Source organism: Pelmatolapia mariae, linkage group LG10_11, assembly GCF_036321145.2.
Source record: "Pelmatolapia mariae isolate MD_Pm_ZW linkage group LG10_11, Pm_UMD_F_2, whole genome shotgun sequence".
NCBI classification, from domain to species: Eukaryota; Metazoa; Chordata; class Actinopteri; order Cichliformes; family Cichlidae; genus Pelmatolapia; species Pelmatolapia mariae.
This window is the reverse complement of record NC_086236.1, coordinates 66,502,324-66,526,637: the sequence shown is the minus strand read 5'-3', so window position 1 is coordinate 66,526,637 and position 24,314 is coordinate 66,502,324. Positions and strand designations below refer to the sequence as shown.

The 24,314-nt window shown below is 38.7% G+C and overlaps 1 protein-coding gene across 8 annotated transcripts in view; it reads right to left on the bottom strand.

Annotated features, from left to right (window-relative positions):
* mef2d (myocyte enhancer factor 2d) overlaps positions 1–24,314 on the bottom strand; it is a 103,408-nt gene that overhangs the window by 10,627 nt on the left and 68,467 nt on the right. For 2 of the 8 annotated variants that reach the window (XM_063488453.1, XM_063488455.1), the window contains exons 5-11: positions 21,935–22,166; positions 17,962–18,018; positions 8,035–8,213; positions 6,641–6,670; positions 3,393–3,510; positions 2,957–3,134; positions 1,514–1,582 (exon numbers count right to left, since the gene is read on the bottom strand). In XM_063488453.1, coding sequence (XP_063344523.1) covers positions 1,514–1,582; positions 2,957–3,134; positions 3,393–3,510; positions 6,641–6,670; positions 8,035–8,213; positions 17,962–18,018; positions 21,935–22,166 — 863 coding nt within the window. Of the gene's footprint in view, positions 1–1,509; positions 1,583–2,956; positions 3,135–3,392; positions 3,511–6,640; positions 6,671–8,034; positions 8,214–17,961; positions 18,019–21,934; positions 22,167–24,314 lie in introns of those variants that run through there. The other 6 variants (XM_063488458.1, XM_063488457.1, XM_063488454.1 and 3 more) reach the window with 5 other exon arrangements.

The window sequence follows — 24,314 nt, the reverse complement described above, 5'->3', positions numbered from 1 at the left end:
TTATTTTATTATGAAAGAAATCCTTTGTTAGAGTAGCTCAAAATGTGATGAAACATGGCGATCAAACAATTAAGGAATAGAGCAAGCAAAAACGCCAACTTTCAGCGGTTCCATGAGCTCAAACGTAAAACTTCCTGCTCCTTCTGTTTCTTTTCTTTTTGCAAATACTTGAACATACTGATCACTTTGAGCTTGTATCTTCCTACAAAATTCCTGAAAATCATTAGTATGTTAAGAATATTTTTGATATGAAAAATGCTCCATATTGCTGTCGGTATAAGAAACAGTTGTTGTATTATTACAGCCAACGCTCAAGGAAATCACTGCTGGCTGCTTTTTCAGGATCTCCGAGTGGTTCAATTGATTTGTTTGCAGAAGGATTTCATACAATCTGGACTGCCATTTGTTAACATTTACAAGGCGATATGAAGAGTTCTGCTGCATATGAGCTGGTGGTGACTGTTAACTATATGCTGCTTTTTCAAAGATGCTCAACCCCCTGGAGTCACAGCTGTTGTATACACTAACAAACAACCCATTATCATATTTTCCTGGATGATTTTCAGCTTGTCAGACAGAGGAACAAATAACAATCTCTCCTGACAGCTAGAATTATTCTAAGTGTCTTTAAAAAACAAAAAAAAAACCCAACAAAAAACACATTTCTCTTATTTGTTTTATTTTTAATCTGTTTTGTGATCAAGATTCGAAGCCGCTGTTCAATTGAGATACATACATTTTGAACAAGAGAATAGCAGCACTTTAATGCCCTTGTCCGTGTGTACACGAGTATTTTACAGGGACTTAAATATCAACTGGAAATAAACACGTTTTTTTTGTTTTGTTTTGTTTTTTTAGAAACAGCTGCACTTGACAGTGATTCTATACCGTCGAACTCTAAATTATTCTTTTAGTCCCACTAGTGTAGGAAATTCAGACCAACGTGTACCTGAGCAGTTCAATCTTCTGTCTGACTGTCAGCTGAGAGTGACAGCTAAATGGCTGAAAAGTAAAATTTTAATGCACTAACAATGCTGGTGGCACAGAGCTGTGCGCTGGTTTTGTGTTAGGAATTGAAAGCAGCACCCAGAGACTACTTCCATTCAAGAACATAGCAAGGTGCTGCTGCTGTCACACTGAAGCTTCTTCCTCTTTGTTGATGACACTTCCAAAGAGCTTCAGATCTAAGCTTTAGGTGGCATAAAAACTCCTAGAACCAGACTAGTCAAATGATAATCTGAGAGGGAAAAAAAGGTGCTTTTGCCTCAGCAGAAGTGAACGAGCAATGATACACGGAGAGAGCAAAGCAACAGGCATCACATCAAACATACAAATGGAAAGAGAAGACTGGCTGATATTGTGTTTGTCATGTAATTGCATCAATTTTGTATTTCTTTTGGTTATTTTGGTCACAAACTGTCAAGTTATTATAGACTCATAATTCACTGTGGGAGTATAATAATTTGACAGATAAACAGTGTGGCAGAGCACCAGATGCTATCATGTCATTCACCTCAGGTTAGCAGCAAAATTGGAGATGCAGTTAACCATCTCCGCATTCTGTTTCTCTGCACCCCACATGCTGTGGAGAAAAAGGGGGGGAGGGAGGACAAAACAAGAGGCAGTTACAAGCTGCTCCCCCACCCACACATTAACCTAGCAAACCCAGAAAGGTCACATAAAGACTTAGTTGTACCAACTTAATTTGTAAAGTAGAAATGTAGTTGATTAGACTCAGGTAAAGGTTACATCAGTTCTGCAAGTGTAAAAATAATATGGTGACATTTCACTTTTTAAATCACTTTCATGGTCTTGCAAAGCACCAACAAAGGGAAGATAGGTCAAAAAAAAGCTAACCTCAGTTAGAAGGACTTACAAGGAATGTCTCAATAATGAAAGAAACATACTCCCAAACACAAACACTAAACTCAAAGAATGGACCCACCTTTGTAGCTGTGTTTACAAAAGTAAGTTAGTTGTTTTAAACCTAAGACACTTTTTAAGGAGCTGTTTTTCTTCATCAGTTGTCTGCTTCCTGTACTGCACTGAGCTGCGAATAAAAAACTGTTCACAAAGTAGCTTTTGAGTGCTGTATAATCAGTTAAAATATGATGGCTTGATTCAGCTACTAATGGTGTGTGTCTGCTCCGTAATGACCTCGCTTGTTTGGAATTTATAAGTTTGTTTGACTCGTTATAGATCTGGTCATCTGAAGGAGATAAGAGCGTTCTTAGAGCACAATTTAACCATGCAATGCAAATCAAGCCTAGTGTCTCTGTTAATATGCACCAACATACACATTTATTTTTGTTTTTGTTTTTTTCAAAGGCAGTCTGTGGTTTCACAGATGCATTAGAAGTATCCATCACCGGATAGCCATCAAGACACCAAGAACAATGGGACTACTAAAGTAAGAAGACGGGCCATCAGTGTAGTGATGATTCCAGGCTTTTTTTGCTTTACAGCAAAGCAAAATATAAGGTCTGAGGGCACTCAGACCAGCTGCAGGGATTTCTTTTTTAATTACAAAATAGCTCAAATTCTTCAGGGTAAACTTTGTTCTAAGAGTAACCTATTAGCTGGAAAATTAGGAAGACTTGAAAAATGGGAACGTCCAAGAGTGAGTCCACCTTTTAAAGTTTTAAATCTAGAGCGCCACATAACGCAGCTAGAAGCAAAGCCTTGCAACCAGAAGCTAAAGACTGGGACCGCAGTGGGAGGTGGAGCTGAGCAGGGGGAAGTATCTAGGTCACCACGAAGATGAATCAACCGCAGCTTGGGTGATGTTACAGCTTTGTATACGAGCATATGTTATGGTTTATGTAATGGATCATGTGACATGTGTGGCTCTTGTAAAAGTTTTACTGCTCAGGTATTTCAAGGAGAAGGTTAAAGGTTGTAAGATTAATGGATTAATCTCATTAACGGTGTGTCATAGTAAGAAAAGGGAGCTTACACCAAGTTGCTGAGTGATGCCAAGCTCAGTTGCTGTTGCTGTTGCTGTTGTTGCTGTTGTTGCTGCTGAGAGACTGCTGGTTGCTGTTGCTGTTGCCAAGCAGCCATGTTGCCAGGCACCAGCCCCGGTGGCGTGAACGTCTGGAGCGCTGTGAGATCTGCGCTCGTCAGCTGGTACTCTGAGATTAAGGGATGGAGGGGGAGACGCAGAGGGAGAAAGGAAGAGAGAGGAGACAGAGAGGAGGGGTGAGGGGGATTGTTTTACATCATACAACTTTCGGGTGCATCAATATTAATCAGCGCTAATCCATATTAATGGAGACCTTTGAAGTAGAATCACTCCAGAAGCTCTCACACAATGAACAAAGTGAATATTCATAGTGGTTTGTGGCATCACACTACAAGACTTCCAAGTTTTGCTGCCTTCCACAACTCACCAGTGTTGTAGGCCGTCTGCATGCCGGAGAAGGGCGCTAGGAGACTGGGTGTTGCCACGGAGACCACTGGTGTGGTGAGTGGCTGTGCCACCTGGGAGCCGCCTAGCCGTTGAGCATTCTGGGAACACAGAGAGATGGACAGAGGAAGCTGAACATTAGGGCATGTGAAGTAGAAGAAGTGGTTCTAAAAACAAAGTCTGCATTGAGCTACTGACAAGTAGCAAGTTGATTTTCATATGCAACATTTCCTCTTGTTATAAACATCTGTAAGTCTCTCTCTGCACAGTGTAGTTAATCCATGCTAAAACACTTGCACTGTTAAATTCATAACTGAATGCTTCTGATGTTTTCATGTTGAGGAATCTCTGATAAGACACAGCAGAGGGTTTGGTTATAAATCTCAGATGGATGTTTTAGCCAGAATGGTTTCATAGATCCAGTGTTGTGGCTCCATGTCGTGAGAAAACCTGGTCTGGATCCACAACAAATCATCTCTTTTTCTCCTTATATGGACTGAGTGTAGAGGTTCACGGCACATGACTTCATCCATTTTCAACAGCAATAATGATAATGGTTAGCATGTGCTTTTCACTGTACAGCAGAGTGGATGCAGAGACTGTAATGTACCCAAGGTCAGCTACTACTTAAATAATTTTACTAAAACCACAGCTTGCTCTACTTCTATTTCAAATAAAAACAGACACATTATCTCCTGTATTCTACTCTGCGCTTTACAAAGTACAAGTGCAGCAACTCTAATTAACTTCCAGCTCTGAGTTTTACTGACACTTTAGAGGTTTTATTAAGAGACAGAAGCAAAGAAAACCTAATAACTAAAATCTAATATAATAAACATTTAGTTGATTTCACTTGTGCCTGTGCAGGGCATTGGAAGATTCATTATTCATCATGCCACAGCCAGAAGCATATCCGCTTCCAGCAAGAAAATCCAAGCACCTCAGTTCTCTCTGAGGTGTTTTAACTTTTCTGTGACACTTTAACATCGGCGTGCAAGATGAGAAATGTCTCGCATCTCAAGGTGGCGTTGGCACGGCAATGCTGTCGCCAGGGCCGGGTGCTTGTGTTATGTAGCATCACGGTGGAAGGTGTTATGAGAGGCATCGCTGTGCCGGAGAATCATGCTGACAGGAACGCATGCATCGACAAGGCTGACAGAAGAGAGACGAGAGGGGCTGAATGTGTGTGTAAGGACGTGTTTTTATTTAGTGTGTGCATGTGTGTGTGTACAGAAAGGAATGCAAGGCATGAATAAACAATGTGAGGTGTGCGTTTGCTCTGAGGGGTGGGTATTGGTATATTTATGCAAGGAAACACCCGTGAACCTGTCAACATGCACGTGTGTGTGTGTGTGTGTGTGTGTGTGTGTGTGTGTGTGTGTGGACTGAAGAGGTCAGCGTATCTGAGTCTAACACGTCCATCTGTGTTCCAGGTTGGAGACTTTGTGAGCTTTCCTCACTCTGATCCTCAGAGCATCGACACTCGGATGAAACCAAACATGCACATGCTGAGCAGCTTTCACACACAGCAGAGAGTCAGGTGGTTGCTCCGGTTCCCTTGATGTTTTCTCTCTACAGTCTATTTGTGCTTCACAAATGTCACTTTAGGCTAGGCTCAACTGTCCCTTAAATATACACATTTTAAAATTCAATTTGCTTTCAGGTTTTGCTTCGCAATAATTCGCAATAATACTCCATCAATAACAAAAACTGGAAGGCGTGAAAACGCAACTGCCAAAAGATCAAGATTGTTTTCAATATATTTCAATTTAAAGGATAAAAAGCACAGTCTTAGTGAAAGAAAATACCTGGTCTCAAATGTTTTGGTAAGATTTTACAAAGAGTACTGAGATTTAATCCTTTAAAGAATGAACCATGAAAAACTGTCATAAAATTTTACTTTTTTAGATAAGGAGTGATTATTGAACCTTCAGACAAATAAAAAAAATATAAAAAATAAATGAAGATATTAAAATGCATTATTTATTTACATTTTTATTATAGTTGCTATATCTGGCATTTTCCCCAAACAATTTATTGCTTTTTTCTGTACTATATATAAACTTTTTAAAAAATTATCTATCAAACACAAGTTCTAATTTCATTTTTAGGTTATGTTTCCCAGACTCTTAAGACCTTTGGTAAATACACATTAATTTGCAGTCTTGCAGAGAGTTGTTTAAGGACATGTTTTTATGCAGCTTATTTTAGCTAAGAAATATATATATTAAAAAAAAAACTCCTGTTAAAAGATGATTTACACTTTCATGGTTTGTGCACAGATTAAACATACAAGATAAATTCTATAACACAGCTTTAGGGACATTTATCACTACTGTGCAGCTAAGCTTAGCTGATACCACCTGTTTCCAGTCTTAATGCCAACCTAAATGGAAGCTTCATATCACATCTTAGAAAGCAATATAGAGCTTATCATTAAGCAGCTTTTGGATGTAACTTTATATTTACATAACATTACATAGAAATGTTATTCATCTTTTCATCTGACTCTGTGAAAGAAACCACGTAAGTGTTTTTTTTTTTGTTTTGGTTTGGTTTTTTTCCACAGGTCAAACTCTGCCTCATGATAAGCTGATAGCTAATAAAGTCTAAAAGACGTTTAAAATAATTAAACATTGCCCTTTAAAACTTTATGTTCTGCATAATTGAGAGCGCATCTCATGAAAAGCTTTTCAGTCTACTCGTACTATAGCCATCAATATGCATGTAGTTCTCTGTTTAAGAAAATGATGTCTGTCAAATAAATGGAATATTAAAGTCCTTTCAGTCCTTGGGCCTAATGAATTAAGCATGCAAGGTATGTGGTTATGCAGGGCCTGCCTATCTTATGTATTGTGTATTGTTCCGAGACCTTCCCTGACAAACTTGAAGTTCAAGTCAAGTCTTGTAGGATTGAAACGTCACGAGTTCAAGTCTTTTCATGACTTTATTCAAGCCATAAACTCTGCTGGGATTTACAAATCTTGTGGTGAAGCTTGTAGTGAAGCATAACCCTTACAGTCAAACTCATCCAGGAACAGAAGCAAACAGATGATTTCTCCACCGTCTGTGTGTCGCTCTGATGCTCCAGTGGCTTTACGCCTACTCTTCTCATAACACCAGTGCCACTGATTCAACCCTGAAGTGATGCGTTTGTTGACCGTGTCACACTCATGCTCGGTGAGATCACACACCACATCCATGAGCCTAAAACTCTAAAAGTCTATTCACCTCACTCACCAACTCCAGCTCTTCCTCAGTCTGCACGGCCGGTGGAAGAGGGGAGAGTAAAAAACAAAGGGCTGTTAAGTTTCTATAAAATCTAACTGGTGTAGAGATATGAACATGTCATGGTTACTTTGAGAATAATTATAGAGATGCATATCATGGTAATAAGATACTGGAAAAAGGGCCTTTAAAAAATTTGCCCCTAACAATGAAGTCAAAACACAGGAAACTGATGGACTGAAGGAGAAAGATTGGATCCAGAAGTCAGCTGTGGATCTGTCTGTACATGCTGTCTGCCTTGTTAGAGACTGTACACCATGTATGGATGGACATTGTTGATTTCTTGTGTTTACAGATTTCTGGCTGTAGTAATAGAAATTATGTAATAGTGAGAAAGTTAGAACCATATTTAGAGAAGGAGCGAAGACATTATTATATTTTAAATTACATAAATTATTTCACTTTCTGGCCATAAAAATGCACAGTGGCCACAGCAAAAAAGGAATCTGTGAACATGTCACACATGTGACATGTGAGAACCACATAAAACATTTTTATTTTCATCTTCTAAGCCTCTCACTTATTCCAGACTACTGCTGAGTCCATCACCTGCACAATCTTCTTATAGACTGTTTTCTTCAGCCTGATGAATGTGGACAGGTTGTTCGCGTCGCTGGAATAATTAATAACCAGAGTTTTCATATAAAGTAACTCCTCATCTTTATAGTTAGATTTAGAACAAAGGAATCTAAGGGTAAAGTAAAGTGTTTTAAACACTTCTAATTCCTGCTGTCAGAACTCAGAAATGTTCAAAGTTGGGTTGTGTCAGTTGTCGTTTTTAAGTGACCCAAACAATTATTACTTCAGCTGCCAATGGCGAGTCCCCGCAAAGTTGTGCAGCAGCAGAAATAAAGATGAAATGGTTTGGCAGTTTCATTGCATGACTCAAACTGGAAGTGGCTAAAGAGAAGTAGCAGTCATGGAAATATGTTTTCATGATATGACACATACTGCTGGAGGCTGACAGGATGTCCTCCTGGACAGTGACTTGCACAAAGATCCTGACAAAAATCTCCCACTGTAGTATTTATGTCATTTTTGTAATACATTTAAAATCTAGATTCATCAAGTTGCTCATTCAACATTGTGGAGGTTTGGACTATCAATGCAAACTGAATAGGACAGAAAATATGAATGGTTCACCCACGAGGCCCCTATTGTATATATTATAGGCTTCATCAAAAGGCACCGTAACCAAAAGAAAGGAAAGATTACTGACACTCATCATTGAGAGACTGGCTGTATTACACTTGAAAGATTAAAACACCTGAAGCCTTCATCGCCTAATTTTGACTAATTCTGAACTGAAGTGCTGCTTCCACTCATGATCTCCTTACCAGCTGCATGAGGCTCTTGCCACTCTGTGAGGTGATGACCCTCAGGTCCGGCTTACGGCTGTTGACCATCTGAGGGCTGGGTGGAGGTGGAGACTTAGCCGGGACTACTTTCCCCAGGCTGTTGCCATTGGATACAGAGAGGAGGCCTGGGGAGGCCCTGGCACTGATGTAGCCATTAGCTGGAGAGAAACAAATAAAGAAAGTGAGGTTCAGTGAAGAGGAAGTGTAGGAGGAGGTTGTGTGTTTGTCTGTTTTGATGCTTTTTATGTTTCTACCTGTGAACTAGTGACTGTTTGTGCTTGTCTGCCTGGATGTGTATATTCAGCTCTGCATGCGTGTGCGAGAGAGCTCTCATTAGCGAGTTGATCGCTCTGTCGCACCACATGCTCGTCATTGTTTCTGTACCTCAAACAGCTTTTTTTTTTTGCAAGATGATTCTCTGCAGCTTCTTCACATCAAAACCATGTCACGATCTCTCCAGATCTATGTTATTTCTTTATTTCCATGTTCACACTCACTCTCCACACATTTCCTCTTTTACTTTTACGTGTCTTGGCACTTGGTTAAAAGAAAAACATGCAAATCTTTCTGGACACCTGCCATCTGTGAAACACTGTGAAAAACCCCCACTTCCTTAGCAACTTAGCTTTCATTGTCACTGAATCATTGATAAATTGGTCTCTATGACGCAGTGAAAAATCCTCCATGCAGTTTAACGATTACACTGTACTTCCAATACTGTGACTGCATATAATGTACATGTGTAAAACCATTATATTGTATTTACACACATGTAAATTATTACTTGTAGCAATACATGTTATTATAAACTGTTTTTTGAGAAAAACAATAAAAATTTTGCTTTTATATAGTCGATACTAAGGTCGATAAGGTTTTGGAAAATAACAGTTTTTGTCATTTTTCTTCTGTACACCACCACAGTGAATATTAACAGCCTCTGAAAATCAGAATTGGGGACAAGGCAATGTATACAAATGCCTTTAATGTCCTTACAATTCATGCAGTAGCTTTTTAAAAAACATTTTTTTTGCATTTCATTCAGCAAAATTGGAAAAAATGATCATTACAAAAATATTTACAGATCTAACTATGTGTAGTTATGTAGGGACTTTATATATAATATTTAAATTCATCTCTTAAGGTTTTCCTTCCAAATCATTTATTAAAATGAACGGATGTCAATTTGCCAAAAAATGAAGAATTATTCACAAGATGCTTAAAAGAGTTCATATTAAGAAATTAAACCTGTTCTGATCTCACACGGAAGTCTGGTAATGTTTGTTTTGTGTTTTAGTTAATGAGAAATGTATGAAAAGTCAAAGATAATTTTTTAAGGCCATCTAGTCCAGATAAGTAGCTCAGTGATCAGTTTTTAATCATTTCAACAGTGGAGCTTTACGAGGTCTTAAATATGCACAATACATTTAATTACATTTAAGGTAAAATGAACTGGTTTTAGTCTTTTCATGGGGCTTGTTGACAGTATTCAAAGATAAAATAACTTCTGGTTTGCAGTGTAAAAGTTCTCTCCCCCTTGTTCTTTTGATCTTTAACGTCGATCAGGGCATTCCAGTAACATGTCTGGCCACATTACAGCACGCTACACCTGTTGAACGCACCCTCCTTTGAAATGGCACAACTGCCACATTCCAAACCTTAACACAGCCACACAACAGTTACTCTAAGAAACAACAAAGCCTGATTCATGACGTGCTTCTGTCACAGAAAAACACTGCACGATACAATGCTGCTTCCTCTCCCATATTTACGTTCTTTTATATTAGTAGGTTGTGTACTTATTTAAGATGGGTGTTGTTGGGTTTTTTTGTCTACTGTGTTTATCTTTGTTGCCTATTCATTTTCAATCAAGTTTAAAAAATTTAAACGAACGATGGATTTGGTGGTGATGTGGAAGATGGAGGATATCTGCTTGTCATAACAACAAGACTCCGGCAGACAGCAGCCTGTTCGAGGCTAAAAGACAAGTAGGCTCAAACAGAGACTCAGTCACAGAGTTTATAAAAAAGGGGGACAGCAGGGACTTTCCCAGCCCTAACACACACACACACACACACACACACACACACACACACACACACACACACACACACACACACACACACACACACACACACACACAGTATTCCCCTTGGACAGACAAGGGATATGTGTGATAGCAGATAGCAGTTCTCCATGACGCTGCCTCCAGACAACAGTGGCATGTGACTCTGCTTCATCTCAGTCTCACACACACACATCCCATAAACGAAACCTCACAACAACAACTAGAAGCGAACACTACCTCTGTTATCAGCTCAGCGGGAGGGAGACCGGGCAGAGAGGGAGGAAAGAGGAAAAGCACAATAGGAGCAAAGGAAGGAGTAGTAGTAGAGGGATAAATGGTGGAAAAGGGAAGGAGGCTTGAGAAGTTAAGGCAAAGCTTCTTAATGTGAAGCACCTTTAGACATCATGCGAGACAAAGTGCTTTATAAAAAAAACAAAAGAAAGATATGAAGATGAAAAGTAGACCCGGACAAATAGATTTTAAAAAGAGTAAAATATGATTAAATATAACCTAAATAGGATTAGATGAACATTATGAAAGAAAATAAAGTTACAACACAGCTATAGTGCAGTACATGATAAGACCAAATTTTCCCAAATTAAATTTAATCAGAGGCAGAGGCAAATAGAAAAATCCTCAGACTTGATTGAGCTGCTGTAGACTTGAACTTATCTGAGACTTTGTTGCAAACACATGAAGGAAAAAAAAACTGAATGCTGAGTCTTCATGTTTAGTTTTGACTCTGGGGATATTAAGCAGACCTGTTCTTGTCCTAGAAGATTTGAGAGGTCTGGATAGTTCCTGACAGAGCAGTATCAGATTTGTTCTTTGGCCCTAAAACATGATATAGACAAAGAAAGAAAGCTGGAAACAAAAAGAGATAAAGCAGAGCTTAAATAATTGCACTGTATAGTATTACCGTATAGTTTATGTTATTTCCTCCAAGTAGTAAAACAAAACAAATCTTCAATAACCCCTCAAACAAAAGAAAATGATCTTTTAAAAAAAACAAAAAAAAAACAAAAAGGAAAGATATTAGCCTTTAAACTGAATTTCAAGTGTGAAGAAGGAAGGCAAGAAATGATAGAAAAAAAGAGAATTAAGAAATTACTCAGAACTGTGGGAGGGAAAAGAGAAAGGAGAGAAGGAGGAACCAGTATGGTAAGGAACAAAGGAGACAGGGAACAACCGAAGAGTAAGGTATATGGAAAAAATCATTAGGAGGGAAGGAGAGACAGGACAGAGAAGGTACTGGAAGGACATGTGAATGCTGGGAGGAAAAAAAGATGTTGCAGAATGCAGCAAGGTAGAGACAGATGGAATGAGACAAGCCAGGAAGATAACAGTAGAGGATGTCAGAAGAAGGTACTGTAAGTCAAAAGACAAGAATGAGATGAAGCAATACGAGATGATAAAAGAAGAAAAGGATGGTGGAAGAAGTAGGATGGGAAGCAAGGAAGTAGACAGACTATGACCAAGACAAGAGGACAAAGGAAGCTAGCAAGGAAGAAAGAAAGTGGGCTTGAAAAGTCATTTGGAAAGAAAAGACAAAACAGGATAAGGATGGAGATACTGCAAGCAACAGGGACAGAAGAAGGAGGGAAGAAGGAGGAAAGAAAAGATGCCAGCAGGTAATGAGACAAGAGGCAGAGGGCATAAAGTGACCACATATTAGATATGACTGAAACAGAAAGGGAATACAGAAAGAGTGGCAAGAAAGCTACTTAGGAAAAACGAATGAAGCACATAGGGATGAAAGGGTATCTGGTTACAGAGGCAGGGGGTGGAAATAAGTAGCAACAGAGGAGGAGAAGATAATAAGGGAGAAGTAGAGATGAACAGAAAGGCTAGGAAAGGAAAAAAACATTTAGGAAATGAGGGACAGAAGGTAGAGAGGTAATGCGAAAGGAAAAAGAAGAGGAGTTTGTTTTTCAGCAGCATCTGACCAGTGAGAACACCTGTGTCCTGTTGACGCACAGTGAACCCTCACTACATCAGGTGACTCGGGGAAATTCTGCGATCCTCCATGTGTTTCATGTTGCACAATGTGCACCGAGCACTTGCGCATGTCTCTGATGGAAATCTGTTGCTGTTCACATTGTGTTCATGGCTCTGTGTAAACAGAGAGGGTGGTGGCGTTGTGGCGATCCAGAGTCAGGAGTTACAAACAATGTGAATACGAGTGTGAGCCTCTGCTCGAGTTTGTGACGCGTTTTTCACTCGCCCTCAAGCCAACTCCAAATCCCCTTACAGAAAATAAAGATGGAGTGCTGAGATGCTTGTGTAGCCCTGTATGTGCATGTATATCTGCTTACACTATACTAGACAAGTGTTGGTTTTGGCTGGAATTTGGAGATGCAGATTACTGACACATTTTGTGTTTACTGAAGTCATTTTTACAAGACTCCAGACGCATTCTTGTTTGGGCACTAAGGGATGAAAAATGGTAAATTGTGGAAAAATATGTAACAGCAAGGAATAAAACACAAAGACAGTATAAAACATGGACAAAGTCACCCATTTCCTTGGAACTCTGCATTCTGAAACATCAACATTAGCTTTTTGAATGCTGCCATGCTTTCTTTTTTCATTTTGTTTTTTATTTTGAAAGCCAGAAATTAACTATACAATTCTTTTTTTTAATTACTGGAAAAACAAAATTGAGAAAATAACTTGAAATTTCGAGTTAGGCATCTTAAAAATTTGTGTTAGCTCTGCCAATCAGGAATCTCAGTGAAGGAAGTAATTTCCTTGTCACACGGAAGCAAATGGTGCAGACACGCACAATCAAAATCCAGGTAACATGGAGATAAGCTTCCTTATTGGCAGCACTAACTCAAAATTTCAAGTTTTTAACTTAAAATTTTGAGATACCTTAGTGAAATTTTTAAATTATTTTCTTGGAATTTGGAGTTTGGCATTTCCAAATTTTGAGTTATTAATTCAAAATTTTCCACTATAGATATAAATATATATTTTTAGTGGTGGAAACAAGCTTCCATATTTACCTTATGTGGATTAAATGAATTAGAGGAGCAGATTCTGATTGGGAAGCCTATGAATTAACATGGCCACACCATAACTCATTAATTCAAGTGGATGAGTTACAAAAAAAACCCCACCCCAATCAGAGCTGTTATAAAGGGGAAAACAACACATAGAGACAGAAACAGTTTTTTTTGCATCTGCTATAGGCATGCTTTCAATTGTTGTAAAGTCTGGCAATTTAACACAGCAGTCTATAGCAGACTTCCTTTTGGAGTTAGCTGCAAGCGGTCAAAAGAGAAATGTCAGTTTTTGCCACTTCCTCTTGCCTTCACTTTTCAGCTCTGGAGGTTGGCCCTGACCTTCAAAATGTACTTTTTAAAAAACTGAAATCTACAATACAAATAAATCTGGCTTATTTTCTGACATAACCAGCAACACAAAACATCTTAGCTATTACAAGTAACTGTGAAAATCAACCGAATAAGTAAAGGATGTATAATCCCATATTTCTAGTTGTATCTAGTAACAAATATAAATTTGTCTTGATCTGCTGAGGTCTGGAGATTTCTGCCTTGCCCACAGAATGCATTTGAATCAAGGGCACAAATGAAAATGGAAAAATGAAAAAAAGATAAAAACTTACAACCAAGGTAAGGCAAAAAACAAACATACACATTTTTAGAGGAAAAAACTGCCCTACTTACAAAAAAATGTGAATTTTGAATAACAGAAAAGAAATTCTTTTGTGTTTATCTCTGGTCTTTGTTTTAATTCCATGCTTGCTTGTTTTCTGCCCTCTCAGTATCTCTTTTACATTCTAATATAATAACAAACAGAAACTAAATAATTTTTATGATTTCCTAAAAAGAACTACAAGACAAATGTTAGACTTAACAGAGAAAAGTTAAAACTTGCAGATTTGTTTTTGTTTTTTATTTCAAGAAGTTAAAAATAGCATACGCTTATTGAGTTGTGGACCCCGTGTTTTCGTGCTGAGTCGTGAAGTGACTGTATTTTAATACTTCATGTGTTTATATTTATTGTTTACACTGAGCATCCAGAAGCTCACATGAATATAAGTCCTATTCTGAGCATGAGTCACAGAACCGCTCTGAGACATCTGTGGCTTTATTTGTGTACGTTGACTGTTCGAATGCACTTTTCCATATACTTTACATGTGTTCTTGTCAGTGTCCCGGTGAACATGTGTGACTACCCTCAGTGTGTGTGTGATGTCTCCTATTACGCGAGGCTGGGCGTGGGAATGTGTGGAATGCTGGGTGACGTCAATGGTGACATTCCCGTAGCACTGACTCCCTGGACAACAGCTGAGAATGACAGATCCAAGAGGAGGGGAGGGGAAGAGGGAAAAAAAAGAAGGGAGGAGAGGAGAAGAGAATGGAGAAAAAGAGATAAAACGAGTAAAGCAGAGAAAAGGAGAAGATGGGAGAAAAATCTGAAGAAGTGAGGAACTTGAAAAGAAGAGTGGGTTGTAGAAAAAAGTAAGAAAGTAAGCAAAAAATAAGACTCCTAGATATAGAAAGAGGACAGAAAAACTGGGATGAGGAGAGCAGCCATAAAGTGAAAGAGGAAACAAAAGACCTGGAAGAAGGGAGGGAAAAAAATAGGTAACACTGTCGGGATGGTAATGGGAGACACAAAAGATGAATTAAAAAAAGAAGAAGGAGCAGGCAGAGAGTGATTAATGAGATGAAGGAGTGAGATGGGAGGACGGAGTGGAGCAGCCATCCGGGTGGATCAGGTAACCTTAGATGAGTTCTGGTACAACGAGGTTTCATATTTCGACACACGAAGGAGTCGTGATGTGTTTACAGAAGTCCTCGTGGTCACATTCATCCAAATCGAAACACAGACATCCACCTACCTTCTGAGGGTCAACTCAGCACAGCCATTGACAAATAAACAAAGGCTTATTCTAACAAGAAAAATACAATGTGTGAAGAGTTTAATAAAGTTAACAATGACTCATTTCTGAAATACTGTTAAAAACAGCTCTTTGATCTTCAATAACAAGTCCAATTTACAGCATTATTAGTCAGGACATGACTTTAAATTCTTATTTATTGAATGATGACTTGCTTTTAGGAATACTTGGTAAAAAAAGAAAAGTCTCCACACTTTCATTAATAGCTTTGAAAAACTAATATCAATATTGAGCCTTGGCTTTCGAGTATTCCTCTCATACAGTGCAGGGAAGTTAATATAAATGCATTGATTCATTTTGGCCCACCTTACCCTGAGACAATGCGTTTATCAAGTGAATATAGACAGGAAAAAAGCCCCACACCTTTCTACCATATCTATTACTATGGGTTTGCTGGCAGTATCTTTCCCAGCTAATGGGATTTAAGGGGAGAGCTCTGGCTAGTGTCAAAGTCACCTCTGAGGAGAGTCCTTTGCCAAGACAGGGGACAGTTGGATCGGGGGGTGGGGAGGTGCTGAAGGTGGTGGTGAGCGGGGTGGGGCGGTAGATTATTCTAGAGAGAAGATGAGGGGGAACAGCTGAGAGAGACAGCATGAAAAGGGGGGAGGGAAGCAGTGCAGCTAGAGGGTTGAATTGCGGGTGAGGGGTGGTGGGTAAGCACAGGAAGTGGTTTAAGTGAGGGGAGTTAAACAGGCTGCTCTTTTCAGCGCCAGATGACATTGGAAAGGTGCGGGTTGGACGCCATTAATCCTATTTTTCAGATTTCCAGAACAAGATTTGACTGGTTGTTCATTTTTTTTAAGCTTGCCTCATTACAGACCATTGAATCACTCCTATTTGTTTGTGATTTGTTCAGTGATTAAAACTGATCTGGTCTTGTGATCACTGGAGTCTGTTTCCCTTGGTTGGAGAAACAATCAATCAAAGCTTTGTAGGTCAGGATTAATATACAGTACAAATGCTGAGCAGACGTCTGATTCCACTTTTATATTAAGAAGACGACAAGAAATGATCCTAAATGATAAGAGTCTTAGTTTTGCATGGATGGAAAGAGCTTCATTGACAACGACTGTTAAACTGGCTAGTGCTTAAGTTATTACACTCTAGCTCCCAGCTAATCACATACTGACACTTTGCTTGTGTCAGTATGTGACAAATACCATTTTAAAACAGTGGCTATGCTCTTATTGTTGATTTCTAATATTAGAAAGAACAAAAACCAAGAGAAGTGGGGCATGGCACAATCATTGTTTTCATTTTTTAAAATTTGATAAACTTTAGCTTTGTTTTGGTTTGGTTTGCTTCATTTCCTTGGTTACCGTGATTACCGTCTCACGCCAGTGACAAAGATCAACAAAGCATTTTTGCCAGACGCCGAGGGACTCCTACTGAACTTCACTGGACTAACCCGCACAATTTAAAGTGGCATGCAGTTTGGCATATGAAGTCTGTGGGTGTAAGTGCGTCACAAAAGAAACCGTGACTGATGATGTCTACGTTAGATACTAAACAGGAAACAGAGAGCTGACAGAGAGAGCTGGTCAGTATATGTTTTTGTTTATTTCTTTCACTGTGATCCTCTGATGCACTGAAGGGTCAGAAACAAAAAAGAAGATGCCCATATACACGCTGCTTCTGTCCACCAATCAGGATGTAGCGTTAAGTGGCCATAATTGGTGTCGCTTAGCATTGCCAATCAATATCCAAGTGGCAGTTTCGCCCATTTTCAATGACACTTGTGTTATGTTTAGAGGGACATAAATCTCTAAACTCTCTTCTCAATGTACCACAGCACTCACGATGATGAAACCAAAATTAGTGAGACTAACTATTGATTGTTTGGGTCAAAATAAAGTAGAAATAAGACCCTTATCACCCTCACCAGGTGACATCAGCACAATGTCACGCTGAATAAATGAAGTGAAACAACACGGCACTTTAGTGTGATTAGCATAGCTCACACCACCTTCTAAAAAAGGACAGTTAACCCACAGCAAAATAATATCGACGAGAAAAAGCGTCACATTCAGTACATAAAAAATAGTGGAAAAATAGAATTCAATTAAAAACTCATTAACAGTATCATAATTTGAGTATTTTAACAGGCTATCAGGTGTTTTACATTTCTTTTTTTTAAATATCAAAGCTGCCAATTAAAAGTTAATGACTGTCATAATAATAATAATAACAACAATGACAACATATTCAGTAGTGGATTCAATCTTTTGTATTCAATACCTTGAGTTGCACCACAATTTAAGCTGCCATAGAAATCATGAATCTGAGTAAACCTGAACTTACAGTTTGCTTCAAATACATTTATCAGTACTCGGCTCAATTTTCATAATTCATTAAACTGGCACTAAAAATGAAATTTTGAACTCACTTTGAGATTCATGTGTCACATTAAAGCCGGTAGACCCCAGACTGGCTTTCTAATATTGCCGAAGATTCGAATTTAAAAAACAGCTGAGAAGCTTCACAGAAGTTATTCTGTAATATTGTCAGTTTCTTTTCCTCTTTTTAAAGTCTCTGCTTGCCTTTCTCCCTCACAACCTGAAACCCATTCTGTTCTTTGGACTGTTGACAAGCAGCTTGTACTGTGACCCTCAGCTGTCGCCAGTCAACAGGTGTTTCATGCTTGTGCTTGCATTTGTGAGTGCGTGTGTGTGTGTGTGTGGCTGTTTGAGTTGGCGTGCGAGTTGTGTGAGCCTGCTGCCACACAAAATATTCTGCATTGCTCTGTCTCTACGTCAGTTTCAGAAACCATGTCTCTTTAAAGAGTCCAGCCAAAATACAGAAAGCAAAGAGGAGTGTGTGTTTGTGTGTGTGTGTGCGCGTGTGTGTGCGCATCTTTGTACCAAAACTGGGATGAAAGGTAAAAAGATAAAAGAAAAGATTGACTTACGGACTGGACTCGGGCACGCTCCATTAGAGTTCCCCAAGTCTCCCCCTAACAGAGCACCTAAGATAATAGGAAAACACACCACGGTCACATAAATAACGCTAAAAATCACCTCATATCAAACAGTTAATCTGAGTAGCACTAATCTAAAATGATGCATGAAAAATGAAATCATTAAATCAAGTATCATTAAAAAGTCCTACTGCAATCGATGCTCATTTCACTCACTGAAGGACCATAATTGGTTTCAATTCTGCATTTCCAGTTAATGTTTAAGTGTTAGTTTCATTACTTCTCAATGACACTTATGTGATATTTTGAAGGGAAAAACTCTGAAATGCTCACCTAAAGCTAATTAAAAGCACAATATTATTTAAAAATGAAAGCTCTTCATTGGGAGGAAGACAGTCTATGTTTACAGTGTATGTAACTGCCAGTCAAACTCTCTTATTACATATTTAAGATCATCAGAATAAACAAATGTTATATCCAAAGGTATTTCCTCATTCTCCTCATGGGATTACTATGAGGCTACTGGAGTGCTTAGAGACATTATTCTAGTGTTAATTTACTGTAAATGTGTGAATGTTAAAGTGAAGCAATTCTACTTTAATCATAAGTAGTTGAGATCTCCTTCTCACTGTTATTGATCCGCACAAACCCACAGTGATATTAAGAAAAAATCCTGACTTTGGAAAATAAACATCAAACACATTTTACCCTTGCAGTGTAGGTTTCAGAGATTTATTTTCAGAGATTCACAAGCCGGTCTTTAAAATGCTCTGTGTCCGATAACACCAATGTGCGAACATCACAGCATCATATGCGCTGCCTCCTGCACGCTCTATCCAAGCAGCTCTCCCGCCTAAATCACACAGAGTATTTCCAGTAGCGCGAAGGTGTCTGAAGCGGACCATTTCCTGCTGTCTGTCACATGTGAGCAAGGACAACTGTGGAAAATACTTTGCTCTGATTCTCCTGAAATGTGCATGTGTGAAAACTGATTTTTTATTTTGTTTTGTTTTAGCTTAGCCCCACCAACAGCGCATCGAATCAGAATGAATATCATTAAAGAAGCTGTGTTGCTGCTAAATGTTTAAAAAAGCAGGTTTGTAATAACACACAAACTTGTGAGAGTGTTTTTCAGTATTTTTCCCAAATAACCAAAAGCATAAAACGCATAAAATAGTAATTTTACTGTTGTCATAAAATTAAATCTCATGTGCTTTGTCTCTAAGCACAGGAAACAGAGACATTTTTATACACTGCAACAGCTAAATACATTTATCTTCATTCCAGCAAACATTATGCTTGCTTTTTCCTCACATCGCAGGCAGCATTTTTTCTGCACTGACACTTATTTTCCCTCGGTTGGTGCAATTTCAGTTCTTTGGCTCCAATGTTCTTTAGAAATTCGGGGTCATTAGGGGTGACTGAAAAAAATCTGGCTGGACAGACACACGGAAAAACACCAATAAGCAAAGACAATGAACCCAATGCATCTCTGATAATGTGGGATGCATAAAAGGGTACAGCGATGTATTTGCACTGCTGAGGTTATGAGGAGTAAGGGGAGGGGAGGAAAGGGGCGTCCATTACTGCTACGTGAAACCCACTTGCCTCAGAGAACGGCATGTTATGAAAGATGCTGTAATGCATTTGTTGCGAGTTACATCACCTAATTCTGACTTGCAATGAGATTACGCTGGTCGGAACAAAGCTTGATAAGTAACCTTGTCTGAGTCGCAAAAATGGGGCACAAATCCTTTTAGTCAGAGGTTGAAGGATTGGTTTGCCACACAGAGGCAGCGGGCGCACGGTGTACCAGCCAACCAGTCAAAGAAATGATGGATGTCTGTCATTATAGGTAGTGTGCACTTATTTCAACAAGCAGAGGAGTTATTTAGACTGATGGAGCATGCAGGCTGCACAACACATCACTGGTCATTTTGCTGCTTGTCGACTCAGAAGATTCTCTATTAAAACGCTGCTGTTACATAAACCGTGCTTCTGCATAGACCGAGGGCACTTTATGAAATGGTCTTTAAGTAACTACATCACTATGACAACCATGAGTTTAAAAGTGGTTCAAATCATTTCAGTTACAAGAGACATTTAGAAATCAGTACAATAACATGTTTGTCCACAGACTGACTGCTTGGGATGAAAAAAAAAGAAGAAAAAGGAAAAAAAATACAATTATTAAATGTCAAAATGAAACATTTGAAAACCGATGAAAATCAACTGTACGGAAAGTAGGCCAAACATCGACGGAGAACCACCAGTCACAAGTTTACACAGGGATTTGAGCCTCATATACATAACACAGAGTGTTGACAGATGCTGCTAATTAACATTCAATGCAGTGTGACCCATATTTACAACAGTTTGCAGGTCATGTAGTTACTGAAAGTCCTTTTCAAAATCCTTGAGACTGAGTGATTGTTTAATGAAATCAGCAATGTCTGAAAGACCTCTTTTTTCAATAATGTTCCCCCTCAAAATATTTTTGTAGCCAAGTCCCCTTTCAATTTCAATTTCAATTTCCTTTGCCATCTATGCCTAATTTATTAAACAAACATGCAAATAAAAACCGCTAAACTGTATTTCAAATGTTCAAAATGACATAATTCATGGCAAACTATTTTTGTCATCATGCAACGACACTAAGAGCATTTTCCACTGACATGGCGTTGGTGCCAGTGTACGACTGGTTTCTCGCACTGTCAAGACTAAATAGCTCACAGAAGCACGGCACCACAAATCCGGCACGCCCCATCATCAACATCGGCAGCGAAGGGAAATCATCAACGTCTGGCAGATTCAGCCTACAGAATCTGTATGCCATATTTTACACCCATGGAAATCACCTCAAATTCTTCGAGTAACAATGCATAATGACCGGTTATCAAACCTGACAAAATGTGGGCTGATTTCCAAAGACAGCAATGAAAAACTGGTTCTGAAACTGCACTGGCACCACACCGATAAGAAGAAGATGTATAATGACACCGTGGTTGCACAGAACTGAGTCTTTCTAAGAGGATCAACCTGACTTGGACTCTATGACACAGGGGCAGCTGCAGTGGTCAAAAGGTTTTCCAGTTACTGTTACTTTTGTTGCTTTTTTCCCCTCAAAAAACTGTTTTTTTTTATTTTTGTCTGTCATTAAATATGATAAACTCTTTGTGTGAGCTTTCACAGTGAACATGACTACACTTGTCATGTTTTACAGAAGTCTAAGGTTACACAAGGTTACGACTGAACTGCATTAAAAGCTGGAACACTGAATGTGAAATGGTTATCGGCCATTTTACTGAACAAAGAATTTCAGAATTTTAAGAATGATGTATTTCTGGTATTATTTAGATTAGGGGTACAAGTATGCACACATCTGAGAAACAGTGGCAAGCTGCAGCCACTAAAAGAAGAGGCTTTTAGTGGGTGCAAACGAAAACAACAAAATATGAGATTTAAAAAGTTTTTTTAAAATGTGAAAAATAAATATATATCAGAAGGTAAACATATAAAATCATATTATAAATACTTAATGTAGCCAGAAATTTCTAGTCTGTTCATTTTCTTTTTAAATATTGTCTCCATGTTTTCTCCAATACTTGTCAATCAAGCAGTGTGGGTGGCAGTCTAATGTCTTTTTTTCTTTAGTTATCTTTTGAAGAAGTTTTGAGATTTTGTCAGTGTGTCTTCTTTGTTCTTCAGTCTATCCCAAAACTGTCGCTGATGTTTTCAAAAAAAGTAAAACTCATCAGTTGCCTAGCATCAGAGAATCCTTCAGTGACAAAACCAAATCAATGTTTAGGACTGCAAATTGAAAACCTACACTGTGGATCGATCAATCAGCTGCAGGTATTAAAATTGGATGGTTCAGATTATTGATTATTAGAACAACCATAAGCTCACATTATCAATCCACACAGAAAACAGAGCATTTTATTTTGTTCATGCTGTTTCTTACCTGCACTGGCTGGTCGCTGTGGTAACCCTGGCGACACGGTGTTTCTCTGCAGAGCGGGTTGCTGTGGGGAAAGGAGCCGGGGATCTGTGAGGGTGGAGGTGACAAAGGAGGTGGTGGTGACCAGGGCGCCGGAAGGGTTGTTACTGAACTGAAGGGCCGCCGCTGCCGCTGCGTTCTGGTTGGATACTGGCACGGTGACTGGCATGGAGAAGGTGGGCTGTGGGACTGTAGACTGGTGGAATGACAGGAAGAGGGCAAAGATTAGAGTGTGGCCATGTTTATCCACCCTCACATATAATTATATATTATAAAAAATAATGAACAGGTGATCAGTTAGTGATCAGCAGCAGTCCAAACAAGCCTGCAGGTGACACACACACACACACACACACACACACACACACACACACACACACACACACAGACACAGCTGCAGCAATTAAACCGATCACAATGAGAAGAGTCTTCCCAAAACGAAACTTTAAAAAGTTACACAACAAAGGAGAGTCCTACTTTACATCAACAACATAAAAAGAAATGCAAGTGGAACATCTTCTGTTTTGCACGCTAATTATTGTTTCAAGAATCTGTAGCTATTCTTTCAAGCTTATGTCACTTTGATGAATATCTTTTTCCTTTAAAGGGCAATTTGTTGTGAAATAATACAGTAGTGAATTATTTCAGTAGTTCAGAATTACTTAAAAAAGTAGCATTTTGTTTCCCAAACACCTTATCTGATTTGAATTTGGCTCCTCTTCAAGACTGTCTCCTTTTGCTCTGCTGGGCACCTTTCAGTGCTGTTGCAAAATTTGATATTAATTAAAAAAACATTTGTATTGTAAATTTTATTATACCTCCAATATACATATGAAGGCGGAACTTTTAATCCTTGCATAATGACTGATGTCTCCACTTTTTAAAGCTAAAAAACAGTAAAAATAAATAAATAAATAAATGAATACGGGGGACAAAAAAAAAAAAAATCACTCTTTCCAAAACTAGAGCTTTGTATTCCAAAACAGGTCAGTGCACAAGAATAAAAATAGTATACAAAAAAAATTGCAAAGTACTTGCAAAAAACTGATTAGCATTGGGAATATTTGTTTCCTACACTGATAGATATTTTCACCTGTTTAAAGAAAATCAGATTTAAAAAACTCAAATGCTGACACAAAAATAACTTCTTAAGAAGATCTTTGTTTTTCAAAGAAATCATTTAAGGGCCTTAATGGCTAAAGTGATGGAACAAAAAACAGGAGTCCATGATTTCTGAATACAACATCATATGTTTCAAATCTCAAACTTTGCAGTTAGTAATAAATTTTAAATCATACCAGTAAGATATTAAAAATGATCCTCAATAACTGAAATCTACCTACACTGCATTGGTATTCTGTCACGGTGAATATTTTTTGATTCTTTGCTTGTTTGTCAAGCTTCACTCTTGAGGCAGGAAATCAATTCAAAAGTATCAGACATGTCTGATGTTTGCTGTTTCTACTGTGCTTTAAAAGAACACAATTTTGTTTTGGAAATAAAACTCTTCAAAACAACCAAAAAACACACACATCAAATCACAAACACACGCAGACGCACCCAAACGCAGACACGCGCACACTCACTCACTCAGTTGTCATGCAAGGTGACTTGGTGAAAAGGCCAAAAAGCTGTCTCGCCTTTCACTTTTCATGCCAGGTTAAAACTCTTGTCGCAGCAGCAGCAGCAGGTTATTGCATCGGGTTATTGGTGACATTTTACAGCGTGCTTGTCACATTCCAGCAGCATCCCACCACCCCCACTGACATGTGCTCATCACTGGGGATTTAAGGAAATATTCAGCAGGAGCTTGCCTACCAAAATGGGCTTTACAATATTACTCTTGTTCTCAAAAATCCTGAAGACAGTCCACCTTTCAACTGCACTTTTTTTTTTTTTTTAAGAAATGATCAGCCTCGTCACCTGAGTTGATGAAGTGGATGACCAGACGTCCCCGAGTGCAAAAAAAGAGAGGAAAAAAAAAAAGAAAATCAGGGGCAAGGACCTCGGGTTGTCCAGCCATCCGACCCATTTCACCCAGTTCCAACTCAATCTGAAATAAGGACTTCTATATATAGAATATGGGCCAGCGCTGCACTGTACTGTACTCAAACTGCCTGGGACCCAGTTTAATATCGAGGAGGACGAGGGCACCTTCCTGCCCTTGATCTCTACCTGTTTTCCTTCTGCACTGCATTGGAGATCACAAGAACAGAAATAAGGGAGTTAGGGGACTGAAACCAAACCAGGTGCTAGTTTATTAATCATAGGTTTTCTTCAAACAACTAAACAACTTGTTTCCAACTAATAAAGTGGTCTTTTTATATAAACCTCAACAACAAAA